At 37.0% G+C, this 17,306-nt stretch overlaps 1 protein-coding gene across 2 annotated transcripts in view; it reads left to right on the forward strand.

Moving 5' to 3' along the window:
* The window catches only part of WASL (WASP like actin nucleation promoting factor), a 116,437-nt gene that overhangs the window by 53,042 nt on the left and 46,089 nt on the right, over nt 1-17,306 (forward strand). For both annotated transcript variants that reach the window (XM_078153951.1, XM_020966353.2), the window contains exons 3-5: nt 824-910; nt 2,802-2,898; nt 11,921-11,944. In XM_078153951.1, coding sequence (XP_078010077.1) covers nt 824-910; nt 2,802-2,898; nt 11,921-11,944 — 208 coding nt within the window. The remainder of the gene's footprint in view (nt 1-823; nt 911-2,801; nt 2,899-11,920; nt 11,945-17,306) is intronic.

Below are 17,306 nucleotides of genomic sequence, written 5' to 3' on the forward strand. Positions count from 1 at the left end.
GGGAAGATTTTGGGGAAAAGATATAGAGTTCAGTTTTGGACATGTTGAGTTTAAAACGTCTATCAGACATTCAGTTTGAAACATTTACTAAGTATTTGGGGATGGGAGACTGGAGATGAACAAAGAAATAAGGGCTAGATAAGTAGATTGGAGAATCATAAGCATAGAGATAATAATTGAATCCGAGGGAGTTGATAATATCGCCAAGTGAAATAGTATAGAGGGAAAAGAGAAGAGAGCCCATGACTGTGACTAGATGTACCCTAGTTATAGATCCATTAAAGACTGAGGAGTGGTCAGAGAAGGAAGATAAAGTAATGCCACAGAAACCTAGAGAAAAGAGATTATCAAGGAGGAGAGGATGTTCATCATCATTGTCAGAGGCAACAGAAAAGTCAAGAAGACTTGAGAATTGATAAAAGGCTATTAGATTTGTCAGTTAAGAGATCATTAGTAACTTTGGAGAGATCAGTTTTGGTTGAGTGTTGAAATGAATGAGCAGTTTTGGTTGAAAGTAGCCCATAGAGAATTAAGGGAAAAAAAGGGAAGGGAGTGGAGGCACCTATTGTGGATAGCCTTCTCAAGGATTTTAGTCACAAAAGAGAGGAAAGATACGGAACAACAGCTAGCAGATACAGTTGGATCAAGCAAAGGATTTTTGAGAATGGGGAGCCAAGGGTGTGCATGCACACGCATAATAACACTGATTTTTCATGATTAGGAAACAACTAGCCAGTTTGAACTAGTCAGGCCGCAGATTGTGCAGGCTTGCCTTAAGTCCTCCACTTGTAACACTTGTTTTTAACCTTAATTTTTTTGTTAGGACGGGAAACTACTATGGGAACAGGAGCTATACAATAACTTTGTATATAATGGTCCTAGAGGATATTTTCATACATTTGCTGGTGATGTAAGTCATTGTTTACTTTAATATCCTTTATTTATAAAACTACATATTAAATGCCACTGTTTATACATTCATGAAATTACTGTGTTTCTAGAGTTTCATTGCTGTATTTTGTGTTTTTAGTTGTAGGATCTTTTCAACAAATGATCTTATTAAGTACAAGTTGCCTGCTAAAAATATAAAAACACAGGCCATCATTATTGGAAGATAGCCTCCTTTATTTCCCAGATAATCCATCTTAAAGTAGCATTCTTTATAGACTTTAGATTGCATAAAAAACGTTAAAAGTAGACATCACTTTGTATGATTTTCTTAAGTTAAGAAGAGTATTTCCTCTTCCTTTTTTTTCTTCAGTTTTTGTGATGTTTGAATTAAAATTCTAATTTAGGTCCCATTTGTAGTTCTGACAAAATAAAATACAGTTAATCCTCAATTTTTGCAGGGGTTACATTCCTAGAAAATGGCACGAAAGTGAAAAAACATGGATTTTGATACATTGAACTGATGGGAAATAGAGGGTTATGTTCTCGTGACTACCTCATACTGTAATCTTTTGCTAGAGATTGCCTAAAATATATTGTTCTGCATACAGTTCTTTATAACAAAGCATCAATTCTGATAATATGCGGTTTTCCTAACATAGTAACCATGAAATAACCCATAGGGTGCAGTACACAAAATATTTTCCTCTCTAATAATTTACGAGTATTCTGTGACCTTTTGTGCTAACAGCTCAATTTTTTAAAAATTAATTTTTAACAATATTCACTTTTCATAATTTGTGAAATCTACAGTGTCATAAATTTTGTACAGCAAATAAAATTTTTAAAATAAAACATTTTTTAACCTGAAACTTATCTTTTCACTGTGTCAGGTGGTGATGCGATCACATTATACTATATGCTATAGTACTGTAAACCTCTCTACTTTGGCGGCCCTCTGAAAACCAAGGGAGAGGTTGCTGAAAGTTTAGTCACTACTGTTGGAAGATGCTGAGATTAGCAAGGTCTCGACATCATCTCTAACATTTTGTCCTTGATGGCTGGTGGATGGCATTGGACCAGCTTAAAATATTCTCCGTCAGCTATGGCTACTTCCTGCACTGTTTGAGGGCTCTAAGGGTCTCAGTGTATAGGAGCATAGCAGAAGTGAGTTGAAGTTTAACTTTGAGGCTGCCATTGATGATGGGATTGGCAGCCTCAGTGTCTCCAGCCAGCTGGTTTATTAGGCCAACGGTGGCAGCAGACAGTCTGGCAAGAAGTTTATCTGACATTTTTATTTTTTCACTAAGCTGAATCACTGACTTAGCACGCTTGGGCTTGGAGTCCAGAGAACTTGCACTATGCTTTCAGGGGGTGTAATTGCAACACAAAACTTGAATTTTAAAGGCAAACAATGAGAATATGCAACAAATGCAAGATGAGCTCTTTATAGTGGTTGAGTGAACAAGACTAGTGAAACTCCTAGTAGGACACCAGCCTCTCCTCAAACTTATGGACAGTGTGCCTGTCATGTTTTTCTCTACTTCACATAGCCCTGAATGTGCATGGTTGTCACAACATGAAAGGGAAAATAAGGTTACTAATAAAATCACTCAAACGCTCGAAGTTGCAAAAGTTAAATGTGCATATGTTGAGGATTGACTGTATAAAATAATACATTTAACTCCAAGTATGTATTTCCAGTTGAAGGCCAGGGTTGTGTTCAGTACTGTACCATTTCTCATCCTTTACCCTAATTAAGACACAGTAATTTTATTTTTTGCAATTGAAATGAACTATTCTCCATGTACCATTTGGAATTTGTTTTGTTTTTGTTTTTTCCTATGTATCTCAAGGCATATCTAGTGATAATGTCCTTTTTTCTTTGAATTTTAACTTCTCAACAATTTCAGACATGTCAAGTTGGTCTTAATTTTGCCAATGAAGAAGAGGCAAAAAAATTCCGAAAAACAGTTACAGACCTTTTGGGGCGGCGACAAAGAAAATCTGGTAAGATCTTTTGCCAAAAAATAAAGGAGAAAGAAGATGTGGTGGGCATCTAGTTTCCCAAGAGTTGGATTTATGCAAGGGTTAGTCCAGTAAATCTTCCATATGGGTGTAGTTTATCTTTTTTTTTTTTTTTTTTGCTAGGCAGTGGGGTTAAGTGACTTGCCCAGGGCACACAGCTAGTAAGTGTTATGTGTCTGAAGCCAGATTTGAACTCAGATCCTCCTGAATCCAGGGCCACTGCTCTATCCACTGTGCCACCTAGCTGCCCTTTGGGTGTAGTTTATCAAATCCATATGCATGGTATTGCTTGTGTTACAAAAGAAAGAGGACAAATCCCTGTCCTCATAATGTACAAAAGATGGCTAGAAATACTGTTCAGGTAGTTGGGGTTACAGATTTGAAAAGAGTACAGATTTGGAAAACATCGACATAAAGGTGATTGTTGAGGTTCAGACAGTTGGGTGAGATTCCCAAGAGAAATAGTGTCCAAAAAAAAAAGAAGATAAAAAGATTGAGAATAGAGGTCTGGGAAATGAACTATAAAATTTAGAGGAGGGGAAGAAAAGGAGCCAGGAATTGAGATAGAGAAGGTTTATCACAGAAATAGAAATAGAATCTTGAGAGTAAGTACAGTGTCAGGGAAGCCAAGGGGGAGTAGAGTTTTAAGGAGATGGTGGTCAACAGTATCAAATACAGCAAAGAAATTAAGAAAGATGGAGCCTGGGAAAAGGGAACAAATAGGAAGCAATTAGGGAAAAGAGCAAAATTGTGTATAATTATCTAAATTATATTGAATGGACTAAAAGTGCAATTGTTCTTCAGAAATGAGGGAAAACTATATTTGGCTGGCATAGTTAGGAAGTCTTGGTGAAGGAGATAGATCTTGAACTAGTACATGAAGGATTTCATTAGGTAGAAATGGGTCATTTCATGTTGAAGCAGCAGTATCATAGAATCCAAAATTTCAATGATAGAAACCTTTTTGGTTGAACCAGATGAACACTGAAGTCCTTTCTGGTTCTGGCATTCTGTTTCTTATGAGACAGTGAGTGAGAAGGCCCCGCTTAATTGGAATGTTAGATTTGTTTTAGAGAATGATGTGATACAGATTGAATACATGGACCAATGAAGATTATAAAAGGCCTTACTATGTATTGGATTTGGAATAAAGAAAATAGATTTAAATCCTAGACCTTCTACTTAATAGCTGTGTGACTGTAGGTAGGTCACCTAATATCTCTAAACCTCCGTTGTCTCATGTGTAAGATGGGGATAATATTTGCATTATTTGTTACTATAGGGGACATCGTAAACAACATTAAGCACCAAGGAATTTGAACAACAGCTGCTGTTATTTTTAAAGAGTTGTTGCAGGAAATTGAGTGGGATAGAGGCCACTTACCCAAAATAAAATTCAGAGGCTTCTCTAGGTAGGAACAGAAGTTTTATTTAGCAAGTCTCGCTCGAGAATTGGGCATCACCTGCCCAGGGCAGACTGGAGTAGGGAGGCAGGATACAAGCAGCAAGGAAGTAGTTATATACCTTTAGACAAACAACTCTAAGAAAAACCCGCCCTGCCCCTCACTTGTTTACCTCAATCTCTTTATCCTCATTAGTTGAGGTAAGAGACCTTACATTCTACCTAGAAACTAAGAGATACATTTTACCCAAAGCAAGCTTGGGAGCTAGAAGATTGCCTTCTTTGGCAAAGATAAGGCTGGGGTGGCAAAACAAGGGAAGGGGTGGGCAACAGATATATGACCCAATCACATGATTTACAGGAAAATGAAACTTATGCCCAGCTAATGCTAAAGCCTTAACTAAATCTTGGGGCATAGCTTCCATTTCATATGAGAAACTTTCACTTGTCCCACACAGTCCCCCCCTCTCATTTCATAGTTGAAAGTTTCTCACACCAAAACTGATAAGTTTCTGCAGCCTCCCTGTTTGCTATTTCATCAGGGTTTGGCCTTTCTTCTTCTTCCTGACAGACTGTCATCCATCCTTGATTCCCAAATATCATTAGTCTTATAGAGTCACTAACAGGCTCTTTTAATGTAATCATTCTAGAGAGTGTCCTTTGTACAGTAGTGGTAATCAACTGCATCCTACAAGGAACACATACTGAGAATAGTAGTATGACTCCACTCACTGCAGTTAGTAAGAACCATAAAACTTGCTTCCACCAAGTTCCCCCAAACCAGGACCACTCCTTTAAGTAAATATGGGAAGGATTAATCTAAGCATTGATATGATCAAAGGGGCAGCCTCTGCATAAATGTAGATACAGAGACCCAAAAGAAAACAGTAATGCAGTTGTCCCTTTAAGATCCAGAAAGTCCCCTCTTATATAACTGTCTGGCAGAGAACATCATCAATGAAGTCCTCTGGTCCTTGGTATTTGCTCCAGCCAACTCCAGCAGAGCATCTCAGCATCTTCCTCTTCTTGTAGGAACCAGTTTTCTGTACATTCTCCTACAGAAGTAATCTTAGCACAATTTTAAATCACTATTTCTAGTCCTTCTGACCCTGATCATTTTTACAAACTTGAAATTGGAATCACGGCCAGTTGTCATGTTTAAGAAATTCACATCAGAACCCAGTGTCTTATACTTTACATTAATCTATTATTAATTTCTTCACCAGGGGAATGAGATTTCACTAAGGGATTAATCACAGGCTCCAGTACATACATATCAATTTTTAACACAGTACATATAAAATCTTAAAATTTTAGTCATGACTTGTTTCTTTGATGGCATTTACATAATAAATCACAAGCCATTCTTCTTTTGACATCATTAATCAATGGTAACAAAACTTTAGAAGAGTATGATATTATCCAAATAACAAAATAATAGTCCCACAAGCTCATGATTATGTCCATACCATTATCAAGAATTAAAGGATCCTAATTCATACAGGAACACTAGTCCCAGTTCTGTAATAACCCAAGATGTTCCATAATCAATTATTTTAGTAAATTTGTTACTGTACTTATAAAACATTCTGATTATAGAAACTTGTCACTAAGGGATTAGAATAAGAGGACAGTATTTCCCCCAACTTCCTGTCAACTCCAGACAGAGTGTTATGTCGAACTGCAAACTGCATTGAGCCAGACTTAAAATCCGCCAGGTTTCAGTTAAGGACACCTGGAGTTAGACTCAAAAACAGTCAATCATTAGTCCTGGCAAGTTCCAACAATCAGTTTAAGATATGACTGTAATCTAATCCTTTTCTTATGTCTCATGTTGACTACTTGCTCTGATCATAGAAACTTACTATAGAAGGAAAAAGGGCAGGGACAGGTGGTGTATCAAATATGACAAGATAAAACATCCTTAGCTTTGTTAGCTTTGTTTAAATTCAGATAGAGTTGCAGTTCTCCAATCATGCAGTATCTGTTTCTCCTCATAGCCAAACTCAGGAATAGTCAGGTGGGAAACATTCCTTGCCAAAGGAACATAATGGGGAAACTGAGCCAGGAGGATCCCATCCCAGATTGAGGCTAAGATTGTCCCCTTGGCCTTTTTCCCAAATGAATCACTGTTCCTCTAAATCAACCTCCACCTGTTCTTGTGGCATTTCTCTCAGATACTGATTTAGTGCAGACAACTATACCCAAATTCAAACTCAAAACAAAATTAGTTTTAGTCCCAAGAACCTTTTACCTCAAACAGCAAGTCTCACCAATCACAGCTTAAAGCCAGATGCTGTTAATTTCACTGTCATGGAGTTGCAGTAAGCAATATAGATTTATCAGGACTAACATACATAAGAAATCTCTCTTTACATCTTTCCTTCTCAAATTTAAACGTGCCCTGGTGTAAAAAGTCAGTCATTCAAAAATTATTTCTATCTATGGTACCTAAACTTGCAACTTCTCAGCAAACTAAGTTCATTGTCCAGGAGCTGTATTATCCTAACAAGTTCTTTTCTCAGGGCAGATGACCTTGCCTACACAGATGCAGTAATTAGTTATCCCTCTTAGGTTTTAGCATTAAAACAGTAATCCCAAACAACTTAGTAAAAAATTTCACAAATTTCATAAATGATAACAAAACAATTTTAACTGAAAATTCCCTTTAAATAAAGACAAAATTTGGAAATTTTGTGATTTCTTAAATTACAGTACTTAAAAGGAAATGTTACAAAACAGGATCATATAGAATGCCCCAACAGCCAAATTCATTCCTTTTTCTCTTTTCTTTGAAGACACAATTAATGTAACATTCCAGATTATAAAAGAAATTGCCCTTCCAGCAACATAGCTAATACAATTGAAAACACACTCAATAAAAAAATCTTTCTTTTCTTTCTAGACCCCTTCACCAGATTCAACAGTCTCCTGGGACAACATAGTTAATAAATTTCTTAATGCCAAATAACAATATGTGCTCTTAAAATTATACAAATACACATTTCTAAGTTCAATACCCATGGCCCTTTATAAAGCAATATTATCCACAAATTCATATATGTCTTCTATATTTCAGTTCCCCATTCATGTCCAAATTTTCTGCGAAAGTTTTACAAAAATTTTGGAATCACCTATTGTAGTCAGGTCAGTTTAAAATGTAGTGGGCCAGTATTCTAACTACTTTTCTTTGCTTTCCCTCCAGGTAGGCACCTCTGGAGCTTAACAATTAATTGAACAGCGATGATCATAATTCACAATAACCAATATGGATTCCTCTAGGGTGGGGAACTTAAGATGTGTGCTTCCCCCCCCCCCAATTACACCCACCAAGACTACTACACAGCTTTCTTTTTGCTTTTCTGAAGGGAGATAACTGAATAGGACTACTCTCCCTCCCTCTCTCTCTTCTCAAACTGCCTGTACCACTTTACTATGCACTCTAAACAATTAACTCGTCTTACACTGTTTTCCCACTGTTTTAATTTCTTTCAATTTACTTTAGTATCAGATTAAGAGCATCACATTTCATCTGAAATATTACCAGAATGAATTAAATTAACTTTGGTTGTGTTCCGGTACACAAAAACTTTTCTCTTTTATGAGAGGCAGAAAAGATTAAGTGCTACCTCTTTTTCTGATCTGAGGGGAAAAGGTTCCCTTTTTCTCCTTTGTCTCTACACTCAAATTTGGCCAGAATTAGAATGCAGAGAGAGAGAGAGAGAAATTATTATTTTTTTTCCAGAAAGTTTCAAAACCTTCTTACTTTCAAAACCTCTATTCACACCGTGCAAATAAATTATACCTTCCTTAAGCTTTCTACATATACTCCTCTCTCCTACATGCTTAAAGTTTCTTGCCTTTCTTTCTAATGGACTTTGATTAAAGTCCCTTTAAAACAGCACATATCTTATTTCTTTTTAATTCTGACCTGACACTTTGAAAATCCTTCTCAACTTGCCTTTTATCAATCATATAACCTAACTAATAAAGTATTTTTCTCTCTTTTTTTCTCCCATCCACTGACTCCTCTGAGGCTGCTGTTACCAGGGAGGAAGAGGGGGAGAGAAAGAAAGCGACTTTCCAGAGTCCAGCTGCAGCCTTTTGCTGTCTGGCTGCGAAAGATACATACTGACATTCACTCATACCATGCACAGACACAAACACGCACACACAAAATAGACATACAACAACCCTGCGCCTTGTAGGATCCTCAAATCATCAAATCATATTTAATCATTTTCTTCCTATCCTTTCCTCTGTATTTTGGTAGTTCATTCTAATTCTGCAATCGATTGCCTAAAGGACTGTCTATAGGTACCTCACGTTTTTGCGCTCCGACTGCGCAGATTTAGATTGTTCCTTTCCCATTCCTAGGCCCTCACCTAGGAAATTTATGGGAGTTGTCACCGAACTCCCCGAGTCTAAGGGCTCAGCCAAATCACCTAGGAGGGTCGCCCACTCCTCACCAGTCACCGATGAAGCTTTCTCAGTGGCGTCCTTTTGACGAGATATCTATTCCACAATTTGCTTAGGCCCGGACTTTGCCTAGAGTCCGCCCTAAAGGGCCCTCACCCTGTGCCAATTATCTCCAGACCCCTGAGTGCTTACCTCTGGGTTGCACGTGTACAACTTACACAACTGCTCTCACTCACCAGCTGGCTGAAATTTCTTAGTTTCGTTTTTAATTGTTGGAGCTGTAACAAACCTGTTCCTCTGAGTCCCTCTCTTTGGGTTTATTTCAGTGACTGGACAGTAACCTCCCTCCAGGGCTCAAGACCTCCAAGAATTCTTGGATGTGCACTTGGTCTTGGCCTTGGCAGGGAAGCCCCCTCCCTAATCAAAGAAAGTTCCAGATGAGGAACTTTGGGAATTAGGGAATTGTGTGGGATAGAGACCACCTACCCAAATACAAATTTAGAGGTTTCTCTCAGTAGAAAGAGAAGTTTTATTCTAGCAAGTCTCGCTCAAGAATTGGGCATCACCTACCCAGGGCAGACTGGAGTAGGGAGGCAAGATACAGGCAGCAAGCAAGCAGTTATATACCCTTAGACAAACAACTCTAAGAAAACCCTTCCACACTTGTTTACCTCAGTCTCTTTATCCTCATTGGTTGAGGTGAGAGACCTGACACTATATTTAGGAACTAAGAGATACTTTTTACCCAAAACAAGCTTGGGAGCTAGAAGATTGCCTTACTTGGCAAAGATAAGGCTGGGGTGGTGGTTACAAAACAAGGGAGGGGGTGGGCAACAGGTGTATGACCTAATCACATGATTTACAGGAAAACAAAACTTAGGCTGTACTGATACTAAAGCCCATAACTAAATTTTTGGGAGTATAGCTTCCATTTCACATGAGAAAGTTTCGCTTGTCCCACACAGCAGCATGAGGATTTGAAGATAGTCTCAATACCTTTTTAGGAAAAATTGGTCTAACTTGCTCAAGATAAAGGGTTAAGATATTGGTCCTACCAAACTATTTTTCTGAATATAAATTGTATCTTTGTAGAAATAGTTTTTCCTCCCCCCCCCCAATAATAATTGTATTAGTACGAATTCTCAAAGATAAGGTCAGATTATTTTCTTATTTATTTTTCTTCCTATAAAGTGACTGTAGTAAAACTTTTTATATCATGTTTTCATTCAGCAGTTAATTTTGTTGAAGAACTGTACTGAGTCTTGTGGGCAGTATTAAGAAGAATAAGATGCAGGTCTTTTTTTTTTTTTTAACAATTTCAGTCCAATAGAAAGATACATACAACCATATTGCACCATTAGAATATATTAAATGCCTCAAGTGGGGCAGCTGGGTTTGGAAGTGAATAGAGTGCCAGGGCTGGAGTCAGGAAGACTCCTTCCTGAGTTCAAGTCTGGCCTCAGACACTTACTAGCTTTGTGACCCTGGACAAGTCACTAAGCCCTTTTTGCTTCATTTTCCTCATCTCTAAAATGAACTGGAGAAGGAAATAACAAATCACTTGAATCTTTGCCAAGAAAACCCCAAATGGGGTCATTAAGACTTGGACGTGACTGAACTGAACAGCAACAAATGTCCTAATGTGTTATGGATATTTAGAGTTTGGAGACAGTACTCTTAGTTGAAATGATCATTGAAAACTTCATAGAGGATGTAATAAACCAGGCCATCAAGACTTAATAGTATAAGACCATTAGGAAAATCCAGCTATACTATAGTTTATGGCATTGGGGGATAGTGGGAGATAATGTTAGAATATTATCATAGGACCAGATTTTTAAGAGCCTCAAATATCAAGCTAAGGAATTTAGATTTTCAGCATATAATGGAACTTTTTTTCTTGAGCAGGTAAATGGTAAGATCATTACATGCTTTTAGTTTACTCATGAATCCATATGAAGAATAAAAGGTAGTGGGGAGAAGTAGATATTTGAGAGACTATAGTAGCAATCTAAATGAGAGATAATAACTTTGATTTGACCTGTGATTATAGAAATAAAAATAAATACCCAGGCTTGTTCCCTGGATGTAAGCAATAAATAAGGAGGGAGAAGTCAAGGAGGACTGAAAGAATGGTTCAGTAGAAATAGGAAGACAGACACAGTGGATTGGGATAATGTATGATGAGTTTGTTTTTTATCACAATGAGCCTGTGATATCAGCAAGATTATGTATGGGAAAAAGCATACATTGATTCAAAGTCAGGGGATCTAGGTGTGATTCTCCCATTACCCTGTCAAAATTACTTAACTTTGTTACAGATAAGTTTCCTCTTTTCTAATAAATAAGGTAGTTGAATTAGAGAAAATCTCTTACGGTTTCTTCTGACTCTAAATCCTATGATCTTGGGTACTTGATTTGCATTACATTATTGGATAGGGACATATTTTGAATGAATTCAGTAAATTATCTTCCCAAACTACCAGATGCAGTAATAATACATTTATGTTTCTCATTTCTGGGATTAAATATTAACAATTACCCGGTGTAGTTAGCTACCCACTAATTAATTTGTAATCCCTTAGTTACCTGTAAATATATTAGAATAATTCTTCTGTGAAGCATTTATGCACTTTTAGATTTCATGCTAAATTATATGGGGCGTTACTAAGACTGGTGTTCTATATACTTCGAAATTTATTAAAACCAGGTAATAGCATATTGTAATTTACTTTAATAAAACCTAACATTAAAAAATGTAACTTAAAAACTGATGTCAGTAACTGACATACAAAAAACCTGACTTTTATCACAGTTTGTATAGTTCAATGTACAATATAAAAAAATGTGCAAAAATTAGATTTACTTTAGAGTTTGTGAAAGCATGACTAATTAAAGCAGTATATATCTGTAGAGTTTTGGCTTTTTTAACCCAAAGAACTCCATTAGAATCACAAAAAGGTAAGTCATTATCAATAACAACATATGTTGTTTACTCAGATGATCCTGTTGGGCCTGGTCTTTGGTAGTGTTTCCTTTCAATGTACAATTCTACCAGTTAAGAGGAGCAAAATACCCAAAGTATGTGTTAGGAAATGAAACTTTAAATGTTTGTGTGTGTGGGGAAGGGTTTTAGATATTTCCACTTAAAAAAATTTTTTTTGATCTCTTTTTTTAAAACAGAGAAAAGACGAGACCCACCAAATGGTAAGCATTTTTCATTATTATTCATTATTGGGCTTTGAATATTTGTCTTTCTAATCATCGTAGAATTATATACCACATTATGACAAAACTAAAACTTGTGAACAACTGTTGTTTTAATGTATATAAAATACTTTGCAAACTTTAAATCGCTGCATCATTATGCACTAATATTTTTGCTGTTTTCTTCTTTATTTCAATTTACAAAATTAATTGCTTGCTGAGGGCAGGCACTGACTTGGTCTTGGAGGAGCAAAGTCAAAATGAAGTAGTTCTTTACTGGGATAGGATCCATACAATAAATGCTAGGAGAGAAAAACCACAAGTTTTACCAATAATCAAGTATCTGATCTGAGCGACTATGAGGAACTGGGGGAACCCTGAGGTTGCATACCTTGTTGATTATAGAAGGGGGGAGGTATTGCCTTTGATGGACATAGGGAAAAAAAGGCAGCTTTGTAATAAAAGGTAATGAGTAGTTTTAAATGTGTTTGAGATATCTATAGGACATGCAGTTTGAGCTCAGGAGAGAGATTGCAGAGGTCAGTGAGTCACTGGCATAAACCTAGAGGAGGTAATGATCTTGAGTGACCAGCAGAAAATTTTACTTAAATATAATAATGACATCTACCAAACTGTGTATAAAGACCTCCTTTTTCTTTTCTGCAACAAGGTCTCACTTAACTCTGTGATTGTATGGGAAGGGTAGGTAATGCAGCCTCTGAGTTTTGAAGATGGTGATGAGCACCCAGAGCCATTTGATCAAGGCCCTTTTCCTGTCTTTTAAAAGAATGGATTTTAGAGAAGCTAGAGTTTATTTTAGTTTATTTATTTAAAGTAGTAGAATTTATTTTCCCGTGAAGATAGTCTTTGACTTTATATTGAAGGGCATGCACCTAAATAAGATTTATTAGACTACTAGAACTTCATCACCACTACTGTGGATAGGATAATAAAGCTGGATGATAGATAATTGAGAAATTCTACAATTAGCTCTTGATTGTTCTTGTTTTCTCCCCATTGAAACACCTTATACTCAATATAATTACCATTTTTCTTTCACCAGATTTATTCTTTACCTTTATTTTTAAATGCCTTCAGTCTTACAGTACCCTGAAATTTATAAACATTTATCCTTCTTTTAGAGTAAACAGTTATTCCAAATGTGCTGTTGACCTCATGAATTTAGCAGCATCAGATGATGACTTTATCATATTGATTCTGAATATAATGTACACTATTCAAGCTTTGGAATTGTCACTTGATTAATATACATCATATTTCATATATTAAGAATCAGAATGTTTATTGAGGTCCCTTACATGTGTTGTTTTGTACCCAACAAATTAAGAATTAAAACAGAAAAATCTATGATCTCAGGGAGCTTTTATTTTATTAAAGACATCAATAGTAAAGTTCTAGGGATACAAGGAATGTATGACCTTGAAAAAAAAATATATATATATATGTGTGTATGTATGTATGTATGTTTTAAAATGTAACAACTCATTAGCATAGGGCTTCTAAGTTTTTTTTCAAACTCTGGTTCCTTCTGGAAATTACTAAATGAAGTAAAGTAATCACAGTCTAATGCATCCAAAAATCTTGTATTTACTCTGGATTGCATCATTTTCGTTTATTTGCATGCAGTACATTTAAAATTGTATTGCATGACGTGGACGTATTAAGTTGTCTTGTATTCCTTATACAGTAGAATTAGGAGAAGGCGCCGTAAGAATTTGTTGGGAAAAGGGAGGAAATTAAATCAGAGTTATAAAATACTCAAATTTGCATAGTATATGAACTTCAAGTGGCATAGGAGTTGATTGTCAACATTTTGCCACAGTTGCTGACATTATTCCTCTTTTAAACATTTAACCTTATTGCCAAATAGAAGTATAAGAATGGTAGATATCTATTCAGTGAGTAGGTACAGTCTGTAAAGTGACTTTGTAGACTCATTTTTACAAATTGAAATTTCCCTGAATAAGCAGCTAGTCATAAGTAAATAGATTGGACTTCCTTAACGTTACCTGCATAACTTTGTGACACTCAGTTTTAGAGCTTTCATGGCTGCTCCCCACCCTGCGCGCCCCCCCCCCCCCCGTTTATGTTTCTAGCCATTGTGATGCTGCCACCTGGTGGAAACAGCTGCCTCCGTAGTCCACACTAGGAAGCTGGTGATTTCCAGAAGCTCTATATTTTGACTGTGAATTTTCCTTAACCATCAAAATAAATCTCTTTTAAAAGCTAAAGATCATATTAATCACATATTATACTTTTTGAAATAATTAAGAATTTTACAAAAATTTTTCAAGATATTAACATGCTGTATGATTCAGCATGGCTGTTAATTTTTCTCTCCTCAATTCTCCCAGAATCCTAGCTTGTGGTCCAAAGCCTTCTACAGAAGTTTATCTTATCTTTCACTGTTAAGTACTTGAGAATATTTGGGCTATCTTTTTCTCTTTGAGAACCCTGTGGCTCCTTCTAAACTAATTAGAGAGAAGGTTATAAGGTATACTTTGGACCCAAAGGATGGCCTAGAACAGGTTTTGCTGGTCCCTCTGACGGCTATATCCTGAACTGTTTACAATACCTCTTCAGTTTCCTTGTGATTCTTTATCCCTAGGTAAAAAGAGAGGTAACTTTTCTACATTATGACTTTCAGAAGGAAGTTGTAATACTACTATTCTTTTGCTCTTTGCTTCCTAAGCAAAAATTTTTAGCTAAAAGTATCTTCATTTAAGTGTGATCCTTCTCTTTTCCAAATTCCTAATAATGGGGCACATAGGTGGCACAGAGGATTGAGGGCTAGAGGCAGGAAGATCCATCTTGAATTCAGATCTGGCCTCAAACACTTACTAGCTGTGTGACCCTGCACAAGTCATTTAACCCTGTTTGCCTCAGTTTCCTCATGTGTAAAATGAGCTAGAGAAGGAAATGATAAGCCACTTCAGTATCTTTACCAAGAAAACCCCAAGTGGAGCAGAGTGAGATGTGATTGAAAGGACTGAACAACAACAATAATTGCTAAACCGATTCAATTCCAAAGCCTTACATAGAGCATTGCTTTTGAATGGAATTTTTTCAGCAAGATTTTTTAATATGGTTTCTTTTACTCTTTAAACTCTGAAGTGAAAATTGTTTCCAGAAAATCTAATCAGGGGGCAGCTAGGTGGTGCAGTAGATAGAGCATTGGCCCTGGATTCAGGAAGACCTGAGTTCAAATGCAGCCTCAGACACATAACACTTACTAGCTGTGTGACCCTGGGCAAGTCACTGAACCCCATTGCCTGGCCAAAAACAAAAACAGAAAACCTAACCAAGTACTCCTGTCACATGAATATGTAAAAAAAAAAATTCCTATACTATCTTCAAAAGACTGATGTTTCTAATTGCATATGGCATAGCAGAAATGCCATCAAATTCTAGGATGTTACAAGATCTCCTTAGTGAGATTCATGTTAACTTTAAAAATAATCGTCCTAACAGTCATTCAGGGGAAAAAATGGATTTAAAAAATCTTTATTTTTCAGATCCTGTTCGCATGAGCTAGTCCATTGAGTTAGTATATAAGTACATTTATCTGACACAGGCACTGCAAATGGACAGTGGGTTGAGCCCAAAATTGAATATAGGAGAGTGTCTAGACTACAGTTTCAGAAATTATTCGGTACTTTTCAATGATCCCAAGTTTCACCCTTATAGACAAAACCCATCTTTTTAACATCACTGTGTTCTTCATTATACTGTATCATTGTGAATCTTGGGATAGCACTCTCTCCAAAAGATCAGAATTGCAGATTAACCAAAGGGCAAGGATCATCTGATTGTGAGTATAAACAGATATAGCTTGTTTTCAGTGTTGGCATATGCAGAAGAAGTGATTATAGTCATGTCGTCGAGGATATGTATGATTAGGTAAATTGCGTAGTTGAGGTGTAGTATTTTATGTGAGGTATAATGAGGACATTGTCCCTATCATAGACATTCTATCATATACTCTGTCATAGAGTAGGTAAAGGACAGTTAAGTAGAATAAAACTGGAAAGATTGGAAGGGACCAGGTTATAAAAGCCAAACAAGTATTTTGTATTTGATCTTGGAGCTAATAGAGAGCTACTAGAGTTTATTGAATAGGAAAGTAACATAGTCAGACCTGCCCTTTAGGAAGATTGTTTTGATAGCAGAGGATGGATTAGAATAAAGAGAAACTTTAGTCAGAGAGACTAACCAGCAGGCATGTAAGAGAGATATTGTGAAGGTAGCATTGACTAGACTTGGCCACAAACTGGATATGGGGTTGCGAAGGAGATTGCTGGTGCTGCCATTTGTCCTTAGTTCTCGAAGAGAACCATGACATCAGGAAGGTGATGCCATGACATGCAAGTAAATTGGATTCAAATGAGGGAGGGCTGTGCAAAGTCATCAGCCTCACTTTCTCCTAGGGAGCCAGATATAAATCAGGACAACTGGAGATGGTCCAGGGTGCAGTGGGGGACCTTGGCCTTTTCAAAGTAAGGTCTTTAATAGGTTTCAGGTTGACTGAGGCAACACGCATTCATTGATTGAGGCTTAATAAGAAGAGAGGCAGAGAATGGCCTCTTTACCTAGTCCAAAAAAAAAAATCTATCTGGGAAGGGAAGACCCTCAGGGTTTCTGGGCAAAACAGAAACAGTTGCTGTTATATTTATACTGAGCCAATCAGAGCCCAAATAGTGACCAAGTAGGGCTTGGCCTGAGACCTATTATTGGCCAGTCAGTGAGAGCTTAGAGTGATTTGGGGTTAATGCTGGTCTTTAAGAGAAGAGGGAAAAAAAATTCAGAGATTAACAATTTATGTTCCGTTTGGGCAGAGCACAAGAAGGTAAGGGTGTGATAACCCTCTGTGGACAGAGGGAGAGAAGAAAGAAAGCAAGCCGTGTTGCCCAACTGGCTGGTTCCAGTTTGGTCCCTAGTGGGCAGCTCATGTTCTACTCACAGAGATTACTGTTTGTTCTTCATTTGTGTAAGCGTTAAGTGATTGGGAGAATGGTAGTGCCCTCCACAGTAATAGGGAAGTTAGGAAAAAGGAGGTTTTTAGGAGAAAAGAGAGTTCAGTTTTGGACATGTTGGTTGAAGAATAGGCTGTTTGAGATGTGAGGCTGGAGGCTGAGAGGTTAGGGCTAGATAAATAGATCTGAGAATCATTTACATAGCGATGATAGTTGAATCCTTGGGAGCTGATGAAATAACCAAGAGAAGGGCCTAGGACAGAGCCTGGAGGAATACCATGATTACTGGGTGTGATCTATGTGAGAATCCAGCAGAGGAGATTGAGAATAAGCAGTCAGGTAAGAGAGGAACCAAGACTTCAGTATCA

This window comes from Phascolarctos cinereus, unplaced genomic scaffold, assembly GCF_003287225.1.
Source record: "Phascolarctos cinereus isolate Bilbo 61053 unplaced genomic scaffold, phaCin_HiC Scaffold_1;HRSCAF=81, whole genome shotgun sequence".
In the NCBI taxonomy this organism is placed as follows: Eukaryota; Metazoa; Chordata; class Mammalia; order Diprotodontia; family Phascolarctidae; genus Phascolarctos; species Phascolarctos cinereus.